Consider the following 11673-nt stretch of genomic DNA (forward strand, 5'->3'; position numbering starts at 1 on the left):
AGAATTTCGTCCTCGAAATTCCTTATCATATATACAACCAGTTAAGTCAAGTACAAACATAAACGATCCACCGAGGAAAGGCCTTTCTAGTTCACCAAATCCTTTCTAACCTAGGCCCTCACATCTTTCGTATCCGGGCGCAAGAATCCCATTTAAGATAATTCACAACTCGAGCCGGCCAGTCCCAAGAGTAAACCATCCTTATTAAAGATTCCTACCCGACATACATACCTAGCTTCCTCAAGTCCCATGATAATGATTCGCATACTTATCACATGCCCGGTTCATAACTTACGCTCAAACGAGCACTTAGACATATTCATGAAATTAGGACCACAACACCACTTGGCCCAGTCTCACTCCGCGCAGAGACCACGCGAAGTGGCTCTGATACCAATTGTAACAGTCCCACTTTTCCCTAAGGCGAACCAAAGGGGTTAGCGGACTGCCTGCCCAGCTCTCGCCAGGACTACGGATCAGATTAGAGCTATCTATTGCGATCCGGAACTTACAAACGAGCGTAAACAGGTCAAAATGGTAAAATAACCCAAAATAAAAAAATGAAATCCGGAGTCGGTCAGGAATAGTAACCGATCCGTCAAAACCCAACCGAAAGAGCACGCAAACATTCACATCTGAACTTTAGCGATTACAATCCAAAAGGACATACAAAAGTTTTCAAAAGTTAATACATCTACACGGTTTGCCAAATCAAAAGAGAAAACGCCCCAAAAGTATACTTAGGGTTTTAATACATGAGCTATACAAAAGATATGTTCAACTAGCTCAATTTGGCAGCCATTTGTCAAATCCAGACCAAAAGGGCAAAATTTTCCTGTAAGGAAAACAAAAGGAACAGAAAGGGGTGAGCTTGCGCTCAATGAGGTACCAAACAGATAGCATTGAAATCATGGCATTTCACATTTAACAAATCAGACACACATGTCAGATGTAAAGCAAAGGAACCAATGATTCAAATCAGAAGGATACGGGTGGCTCTCAGGAGCCAAATTTCCAGCGCAATACTTGATCCAAACCGGTTGACTCTCCGTCAACGTATATAGAACCAACGCGTCCGTAGACCCCTCTTATCACCGAATTCCGTCCACAAAACACCCCTTTACCGGGCGCTCACCTCAACGAACAAAATGTAATAACTCGAGTATACCCGGAATCAAAGGGTCTCAATACCAAATCCCGAACAGACTACGTGGTTCGTATATCTAACGTCCAGGCCTTGCCGGCCGACTCGAATAACTTAGCCACAGGATGAGCTCATAGGTCATAGGAAATCCGAACAGATGCAGACAAGATAACAGATTCAAATTTACATAGTTAAAAATTGGCATATGAACAGACTAAGAGAACGAGTGTGTAAAGTACACCCTTCAGTCTCGAACAAATAAACAGATGCAGAGCAGAATCAAGTTAATAGCAATGGAGGGGAGTGGATACACACTCACCGGCCTCACTGCAAAAATTTTCACTTCAGATTGGCCTTAATCGCCAAGAAACCCTAAATAACCAATAAACAATGAAGGTTTTACTTCAGAATCGAGTAACAGAATGCACATGTGAGGATACGACTTTACAGTCGTACGCCTTGCAAATAAATACTAGTGCACAGAATGCAAAAAAACACGATTCCCTTGGAAACGAAAAGGTAGCATGAAGACCTAGGCGCAAACAACCCAAAAGCCCTTTTATTTCTACCAAAAGGTAAATCCAACTTAAAAGAACCAAACGGCCTAGAAAATCGGGCAGGACTTCCCCTAAATTTCTTACTTTTCCAGCCATTAAGGCTTCATTATTTCCTCAAATCAGCCCCAACATTTCACACCAAAGGTCATCTCATTTCCCAAAAGCCGTACAGGGCTCAAAGTGGTACAAGTACAAAAGTTAGCTAGGAAACAACCAAAATGAAAGCAAGCCCTAAGAGAGACTCGACGACGAGTCATAAAACAATGCTAAACACAACCCCAATAGGGTCTCATATGCATAAATAAGCATGATAGCAAACCAGAAATTAGAAATAGCATTAGTCTTGGCCCCAAATAGAAAAACTGTTTTGCCCTTATTTTGCGGTAATGGCGTCAAATTCACTACGATTATCGGATGGGGGTGTAAGACCCACCGTTTCGAAGCCAAGAAACAGAGCTACAACAATGTAGAAGGTCACTCAATCCAGTTCCTAACAAAACTAGGTCAAATATGCAAAATACTATACCAGAATTCCCAAAACAGGTTTGCAAATCACACAAAACTGTAATTACTATAACTCAGTCTATACAAGTCCAAATGCCGAAATTCCAAAGTCATATGATAGCTAAGACATCCAGTAACATTTCATCAGAAGACCGCAACTTCAAATCCAAACCAAATCCAGTAAAATAGCAATTACTATCGCAGTTCCGCACCATTCTTTTCACAAAAAACAGCAACAGTAAAAACGGCATTAACTCTCTCTCATACTACTCCAAATGCCCTTGAAATTTTGCAAGCACTTCATACTCACCAATACCTACAACTTCATGTTTTGAGGCAAAGTCCAATTCGGCTGCTAGATATGACCTAAAATTTCGGACAGAATAGGGGTTCATGAACCCCTAACTTTATCACAATTCACTTCAAATCCAAAATTGGTTGCATTTATCAACAATTCACACCCACTTAGAGTTTCAAAGCCCCTTATTACCAACCATCAAAAACAACCATACATCAAAATCATATGAAACCAGAAAATTCATCATAAAATGGAAAACTTCACTAAATCAAGCCAACCCAAGAAATAAAATCATATTATTTCCAACACTCAAAGCCACTTCTAAGCACAACTTATAACCAATCATTTAGGTGTAGTAGAGGTTCAAGTCACTTACCAAGTATTCAAGAGATGTAGAGAGGTGTTGGGCCACCTTAGAGCTTCAAAAACTTCACTATTACCCTTACTAATCACTAGAAGAAAGATTGTAGGAGTAAAAACTAAGTTAAACCACTTTGATTTGGTGGATTTTGGACAAGTTGGAAGCTTGAAATGTTGAAGAATTTTCTTCCTTCTTGCAAGTGAGAGGTTCGGCCACAATGAGAAGAAAAATGGTGAATTTTGTGATTTTTTTGAGATATATAATCCTTTGGTCAAAAAAGTCAAAAATGTGAATAGTATTTCTTAAGTCAACTCCAATGATCTTGTGACACTTGTCACTATCATAAATGCATTCCTATCCTTTCTTTTCTCTCTCTCATCAATCAAATCTCACTCTCTACTTATCTCTTAACACCCGATAAATTTTTCACAGTATCCAAAACTTAACCTTATTGGCCGAATTGTTCCGAACTTTTCGCACTAGTGGGTCCCACGTCCAATATATATTCTTAATTTTCTAAAAACTCTCCAATACTAGAAAAATTATCTAAAAACTATAATTGCTCATAAAATTTCCCCAAGAAAATATTTCTAGCCAGAAAATGCAGAAAACATGCCATTAAAGGGGATAAACCCTAGGAAAATTATTAAGAGGAATTTACGGGTTCTCACAAAAATTTTTTCATATACACTGTTACAGTAAAATTTTTCAAAAACAGCTTAAAAAACAACTAATTCAAACGGAGCCGATATCGTAACAAATAATAGAACAAAGTCGTAAGGAAATTGCCTAGAATATGTGGTCTTGTAAGGAAAATTGGAAAATATTGATAAAAAAGAAAAAGAAAAAAATATTTATCTGTGGAATACATCTATTTGCTCTAGTTACCAATTAGAGTTGAATTGTTCGCATTGATGCGGAAGTTTTAGAGGTTAATTTCTCTAATACATCGTGCGAGGACGTTGGTCTCTTTACACAAAATACACCAATTGGTAACATTTTTTTAATCCATTTACCTCTCTCCACATCCTTTTTATCTCCAACCGTTAGGTACACGATTTGAACCCTTTCAACTATAAACTTTAATGATAAAAACTCTAAAAGCTTTCTCCTAAATTAGTGTTGTATTTTTATACTATTCATTTATCCAATTCCTTTTTGTCAAGCTCACTCCTTGATCCACAGCCCCTCTTGATGAGAAATTCCTGTATTTTTAGTTGAGTGGGCTTGTTTATTCAAGTTCCATTTGACAAATCATTTAGTTTATTATGCCATTGATTTTATGTGATCATCGTGATTTCTATTAGGTGAATAGACTTGACTTTATTACACTGAATATTATGGTGTCAATTGTAATGTTGATTCTTAAGTACTTCACAACAAAATGAGACCGCAATTAGTATACTGGACATGTAGATATATGGACCATATTCGCTACCTTTGCTTAAAATGACACAAATAGCTCTTGTTATATGTCTATGACAAAAATATCATGATGATAAATCGGCATTGGCAAATCAGAACTTGAGATTTTAGAGAGTAAAAGAAGCAAAATTAGTAAAGAAATATACTTGAAGTGGGGCAATCTTACGTTTTGTAAAAAACTTGTGAGACACAGTTTAATATTTTCAAGGAGATAAGTAAAAAAAAAAACATTTTTTTGGACACTTGAATAGTACAAAAAGATTTCTAAAATCTTAGGGGGACAAAGTTTAATTTTTAAAAGAATATAGACAAATAAAATCTTAGGGGAACAAAGTTTAATTTTTCTGACTTTGGCTATGCCTTTATGCCTTTGCTGGTGTGATCTTCTTCAGCCCAGCGGCGGTTCCCACAGCACATTACTGATTCCCAGCAGCAGCACCAGATCAGTTCACGATTAAGTCGTCGCGTATGACGAGTTATCCCCGTTAGCTTACAAAATATCTTCATGCAATCTGCACATTACTGGTCAAGTAGCCCTTTTTTTCTTTTTTTTTTTTAATAATATCCTCCTGGTGCTCCAGTAATGTTGGTCATGTTCTTGGCCTTTCGTTGATTTCTCGGAATTTGTAATATGGAATTATGGATTCAACTGTTAAATTTTTGTATACATAGATTCACTAATTGACTATTCCACGGTCAGTGACTGTAAGAAAGAAAAATAAACAAAAGGATCACGGAGAATCAGAGGAAGTGGTAGTGGTGGTTTGCGGTGGTTTTTGTAATTGAGGTGGCTGAGATCGGTCGGTTTTGATTTTGGAGTTGGGTAAAGGCGTGGTGGAGTTTGAGGTGGCTCATGGTTGTTGAAGGGAGGGTGGTGGCGTCGACGTTTGCAGGAGCGGAAGATGTAAATGTTTCTTCAGAGGGGACGATATCCATTTTTTCATAATGAATTGGAAATGGAGCAAAATGAAGTTAATGCCAAGATTGATATAAGATTGTCCTTGACAATTAGGATGACTTTGGCGTATTAGAAAATTAAACCTTTTTCCATTTTTTGGTAATAAAAGCTTAATAGGATAATAGCATAGATTAAAAAAGAAAAAAAAAAGGGGAAAGCTTTACATCCTGAGAACATTCTAGGGAAACATCAAACATGCGACAACAAAGTAGACTTTTTGAACTGAGTACTTACTAGTAGCTCTTAGCATCACTTTGAAATCAAAGTCAAACCAGATCGAAGGCATCACCCAACAACTTGACACGACAAAGATACGACTTACGGTCTGGGGGCAGAACTATACATGATATAATAAGATAGATTATTTTTTCATACATAACAACAACATAATATTACTACTACATAATACAAACGCTAGCGCCGGAGCGGGGGCTTCCTTAAAAAGCAAGAGTAGTTGTTTCTTCCGGCCTAATTGGCGTAGAAGCTAGCACCAGGCCTTGGCTCGAAGTCTTTCGTGAAAGTTTTTTCTTCCTTCTTCTTCAATTTAGCATCATCTCCATAGGCGGATAAGTTGGGTCTTGGTTCGAAGTCTGTGGCAAAGACGGACTTCTTGTTGTTTGCAGCTTCTGCTACAGAATCCTTTTTGTTGGAAGTGTGACAATCACTAGCAGTCGTAATTTTCTTCGTGTCGGAGAGGGTGGAATCTATGCGGACAAGGTGCGGAATTGCTTCCAACAGAGCCTGATCATTTCTAGCAGCAACACCTTGCCAGTACTCTCCAGGGTCTTTTCTTGCTTCTGTGATGCCCGCAAACTGCAAGATTTTTGTTAACAACAAACATATTAGTGGCTCGATTCTTCTATCATTAATTTTCACTTTTCAGTTCCTACTGGTCTAACGTTTAATCAACTAGCTAGCTTCACAATCCTTTTCAGTTCTCGATCTAGCACTGGCTACAAACCCACTGGGATTCACATAACGAATTTCATTACAAGTACCAGAAAGAAATCCGTTCATGCTACCGGTCTGCACTTAAAAAAACTGTACAATTTGTTAGAGCAGCTTTTACGAGAGTCAAGGGAGATGGTTAGTTAATTACTAGCAATGAGCTTCTTACCAGGACCAGCGAGATGAGAGCGATGAGTGCAACAGGTGAAGCCATCTTTCTTGTCCTCAAATTGCCTCCACAGCCTGGTTGTCCCTTGACTTGCTACTTATAAAGAGAGAATTGCTAGTGCATTGTTTGGATTGTTTTTTTTTTTTCCCCCCAAAAAAGTTACGTTTTTTGCGAACTAGCATTGCTTGGATGTATTTTTTGCGAAAAAAATTTACGCTTTTTATGAATACATTTTTCAATCATTTTTTTATCTCATATAAATTAAATCATTAGTCTCGTAGTCATTTATCATGTAGGAAGTCAATCAGTAGCAATAAGTAATGATAAAATACAACCACAAGATATTTTCAGTGATTTTTCCACATATGGGAGGTCATCATTAAACCTTATGTCATGACACTCTTTATTGATTTAATTGTAGGGTAGATATATTTTACTCTCTTTTAGTTAAATAAGTAAAAGGGGACAAAGAGCGAAATGTGATGTTTTTGTTTTTTTTTGTTTTTATAGAAAGATCATTTCATTCAAACAAATATGCACTAATGGCAGAAAATATATCAAACAAATATGACACAAATACATATAGATCTGAAATCAATAGATATAACAGATCTAAAAAAATAATACAAATAAAAATGACATTGATACTCCTATATATCTTCCATTCGAATGAATCATTGTAACCCAATACATCAGTACATGTGTGTTGACAATCATATCTGATTAAAATTGGTTCAAATCCAAAGAGAAATTTAGATCTGACAATAATGAAAAAATTGCAGATCTAATAAACCAGATTCTAGATTTACAAAATCTCAAATTTCACAAAGATAAAAATCTAAAAAACTCTCATAAGAAAAAAACTCAGAAGAAAATAAAATTCTCGTTAGAACAATTTAGAAAAGAAAAACTCTCACTAGGAGATCCTAGAAGAGAATAATCTCTCATCAGATAATCTTAGGAGAGAATTTATTCAAATAAGAGAAATTAAAAAGTATAAATAGTACTTCCTCCCATGGAAAAATATCAGTTTTGATATCTCTTCCATGGGAGAGATGAAGAATATCTTGACTGGAAGAGTTCTAAAGAGAAGGGAGAGAAAAGAGTTTTTACCTCTCTCCTGATTTGACACTTTTAATTGATGAACTAGCATTGTTTGCATTGTATTTTTCCAAAAAAAATTTTTGTGTCTTTTGTAAATGTATATTTCAATCATTTTTTTTATTTCGTATACATTAAATCATTAGTTATGTAGTCATTTATCATGGGGGATGTCAATCAGCAGCAATGGGTAATGATAAAATACGGCCAAAAGATATTTTCAGTGAATTGTCCACATACCGAAAGTTATCATTCAATTTTATGTCACGACAGTCCTTATCGATTTAAGTACATTGTAGATACACTTCATTCTCTTTTAGTTAAATAAATAAATAAAACGGGATAGAGAGAGAAATGCAATTTTGATCATCAATGGTGTATGTGTCAAATTGATCCCTACTATTTCTATCAAAAGAAATTTGTTCCCTAAAGTTTCGAATTTGAGGCACATTTAGGACAATTAATAAGAAATCAACAACGAATAATGGTCAAATTGTCATTAGTTAATAGTTTTGATTTTTCACTTTTAGTCCATAATATTTTGAATTTGGATTGTTATGGTCCCTTAGATTTTAAATAGTTATAACTAGCATTTGAAGTTTGAAGATGAGACGACATATGAATTGATTAAATATCCTAATGTCCTATAGAATTTTATAAAACACCGTATATTGGCACATCATCTTTGTTTAACCTAGAGAGCATCTTTTTTATTAAATAAGTTAAAATTTGAAAACAACACATATTTGGCAAAATTTAGTATAAGCAAAAGGAAAAAAACTGTAGCTTAGTACATAACTTTTTATTAATTACTATTGCAAAAGTCTTGCATGACTAGCGGATATAGGTTGCAAATGATTGTTGTTAGTAATTGTAATTATAAATCCTTGTAAGAGTAAGTATCAAATGAAGTGTTCTTAGGAAATTTTAAGAACAAAAAACTTCCTTTATTTTTTTGTTTTTTCTTCCTATTAAATCCAACGTTTCAATAATAAAGTTTTAAAATATTTATTTTACTATTTGTTTACCTTGATAATTTTATCATGTGATTCAAGTAACTATGCAAAATACCAATTTCATCTCAAACTAAAGTTGGTAATGTATTGAAATTGTTTTCTCCTTGTATATGACTCGAATCCTAAATCCTCTTTTAAGGGGTATCAAACCCTTTGCAAATGGATCCAACAATCATTGTGTGCTTGAATTGTCAATTTATTCTAAATAATATTTCGTTTATATCATAAATACATGTTCCAATTCATCTTTTTATATTCCCAATTACTTTTTATTTCATATATATTATATCACAAAAAATACTATAATAATTATTTCAAATAATACTCTATCTAAACACACTAGTAGTTCAACTCTCTGATTGCCAGGATAGAGCTACCCACTCCTACACCACGAAACCCAACTCCCAAAACAAAAAAACAACGAAAAGTCCCATTATTAGACCGCAGGAGCGGTCATAATTAATGGTTTTATCCCTCAAGCTCTCCACCACATGAAACACGCGAGTGTCCCGTCAGTTGTATTGATCATTTGTTTCGGTAATCTATAACCTATGCTGCCATTCCCCACATTCATACCCCTACCATCTTTATTTTTGGGTGTGTTTTCGTGTACATTGACACTTGTAATGATTGCATGCTACAGGTGAAGTCTAAAAATTGAAATTGAAACTTTAAATTTATTAAATTATTGAATTATTAAGTATTAAAATATTAATATTTGAGCATATTTTCATTAAATAATGAGTGAATAGGTTTTTACTTATTTTCGAAATAAATTTTATCTAAAAAACTAAGTGTCACTTAATTAATTAAAATATTCTATTTTTAGTTATCAAGTACGTCTGAATATGTTAAAATCCGAACTAACTTAGTTTAAATATTAAATTAGGTTATCAAACAAAACCCACATTATTATATGCTCCTTACTTGGAACACAAAATCGCTCGTGATTTTTTTTTAAAAAAAATATTGTCATGTGAGAGAAATGAACTAAAATGGAAAGTAAAGTTTTTCTTGTTAACATACACTATTTTTCGTTTATCCATACAGTTATATTTATTGTCAACTTTCATGTATTTATTTTAGAGTAAATCTTATATACACCGTTAGTATATACACACTATTACAATTGGATGGAAAACTATTGACAAAAAAAAAAAAAAAAACACAAGCGCCTACTATGACGCAGACTTGGTTCGGCATATTACTAATTTTCGTATGGCCAGTTCCCGCTTCTATTGATGGTATATTACTAATTTTTTTTCCCTGACAAAACTTGTACGTCTTATCCATACCACACAAAAAAAAAAAAAAAAAACAAAGAAAGGAGAAAGTTGTCCTGGTGTTGTAATTGGCAAATTTGCCTCTTTTGTAATATCAATTAGGTGTCGTGTCCACCTCAATAGGCATCCCACCGCACCTCTATTGGCCGACCATTCCAAAATTGGTTCATTGGGTAAGATTCTATTTGATTTATTAGGATAAGGTACGTGCGAAAGGCTGAGACAAGTTCGAACAATCATTTCGGCATTTCGCTTGTTGAACCAAGAAAAAGAAAAAAAAAAAAAAAGGAGCCTGTTTTTTTTCATTCCTTCAGTTTCGGCCAAGATTCATCCTAAATGTCTTCATTGCTTCAGAAGAAAAACATTAAAGCATTCAATTATTAATTCACAATGACTTGATAATTTGTCGTGTGAGGTGTTAATTTGATATGGTGACAACTGACTTTTAATTTATGTCGTTACAGCAACCGGTTGGGTCGACAGCTCATGAATGAACAGTGTGTTGTTTACTCAATCATTCCCTGATCACAATCTCAAATCTTCAATAACAAGAACAACAATTGTTGATGGCATTCAGAAAACAGAAATTAATAATCTTTCGGTTTTCCAATTCTGCAGCAGTAAAACATATACTATGAAGAAAGAAGATAGTATGATAAAGCACGCAAATTGCAGCAAGTCTGTGAAGAACTAACTCGGCTGTTCAACACCAGTCAGGATGCTAAAGCTTGCCGAAAGGAAAACTTTTTTTTTTTTTTTTTTACTGTTTATCTAGATTCCGATGGAATATACCAAGTGAAAAGAGTCATGCTTAGTCCAATTCAGAATAACTCGTGTGGTGTGTTGCTCTTCTTTAGGATTTGGCCGTCAAGGATCGAGTTCTGGAATTAACGTGTTCGTGAGAAATGAGCCTTTGTTCTCGAGTCGCTGAAAATTAGTCGGATCGAAGATCCGAATATCAGTGTGTCCCAAAAAAAGAAGAAAATAGTCATGCTTGGCTTAAATGGTCGTTTGCTTGCTTCGTTAATCGGTCTTCCTTCCATGCTTACGCCCGGCTTCAATGATTTAAAGATGCGCTGTCAAACCGGGTTCAACTCGCATGCTTATCTGTTCACGAGAAACACGCTTTCATGTATCGGTGACTTGGCATTCATATGCATGGATGTTGATGACGTGACGCCTCGCTAAGGCCTGTTTGATCAGACCGATGCCTGAAATTTGAATTCTAAGGCCTTGCTTGGATTGCTGTTTTTCGTAGAAAAATTTCGTCATTTTTCGTGAACACATTTTCCTATTATCTTTTTTCTTCACATACATCAAATCGCTACAGTAATTTTTTCATAAAAAATGACGGAAAATGCAATCCAAACGGGACCTAAATTCTCAAAATTAAGCGATGAAAATATTAAGTTACAGAATTGTTTATACTATATTTGTTTTTTAACTAAAAATATCACACAAATATTGTATTTATATTATTTAAAAATTTGTCTTTATTTGTGTATTTGGAAAAAAAAGAAAAATATGCATTCGTGTGAGAGAGAGAAAACAATGAAATAATTTAAAGATGGTGTTTAAGTACGTGCATTTGTGTGTAAGAGATTGTGTGCATGCGTGTATGCCCCTACATGCGTGTGTGTGTGTTTTTAATATAAAGAAAATAAATAAACATGTACTACGTGGGAGAATAAATAATATGAGAGTGAGTTATGTGTATGATCGGTATAGTATGATGTATAATCAATTCAGAAGATTTAGAAAAAAAAAAAAAACTTCTGCTTAAAAATTTGTACACAAATTAGGCAGCGCTTAATAAATTAAGTGCTAAGGTATTTCTATTATCAAATATGCTGAATTAAAAAAGTCGTGAATGAATTAATTTTTAACATTAAGCAAGTAGAGTTATCAA

At 34.7% G+C, this 11673-nt stretch overlaps 1 protein-coding gene across 1 annotated transcript; it reads right to left on the bottom strand.

Moving 5' to 3' along the window:
- Positions 1–5387: 5387 nt before the first annotated feature.
- LOC113773394 (organ-specific protein S2-like) lies at positions 5388–6445 on the bottom strand. The gene is made up of 2 exons (XM_027318030.1): positions 6365–6445; positions 5388–6060 (listed from the first exon to the last, which is right to left on the bottom strand). Exons 1-2 carry the CDS (start codon positions 6407–6409, stop codon positions 5716–5718), a joined length of 390 nt encoding a protein of 129 aa, XP_027173831.1. The 5' UTR covers positions 6410–6445; the 3' UTR covers positions 5388–5715.
- Positions 6446–11673: the final 5228 nt, after the last annotated feature.

Source organism: Coffea eugenioides, chromosome 6 (genome assembly GCF_003713205.1).
Source record: "Coffea eugenioides isolate CCC68of chromosome 6, Ceug_1.0, whole genome shotgun sequence".
In the NCBI taxonomy this organism is placed as follows: domain Eukaryota; kingdom Viridiplantae; phylum Streptophyta; class Magnoliopsida; order Gentianales; family Rubiaceae; genus Coffea; species Coffea eugenioides.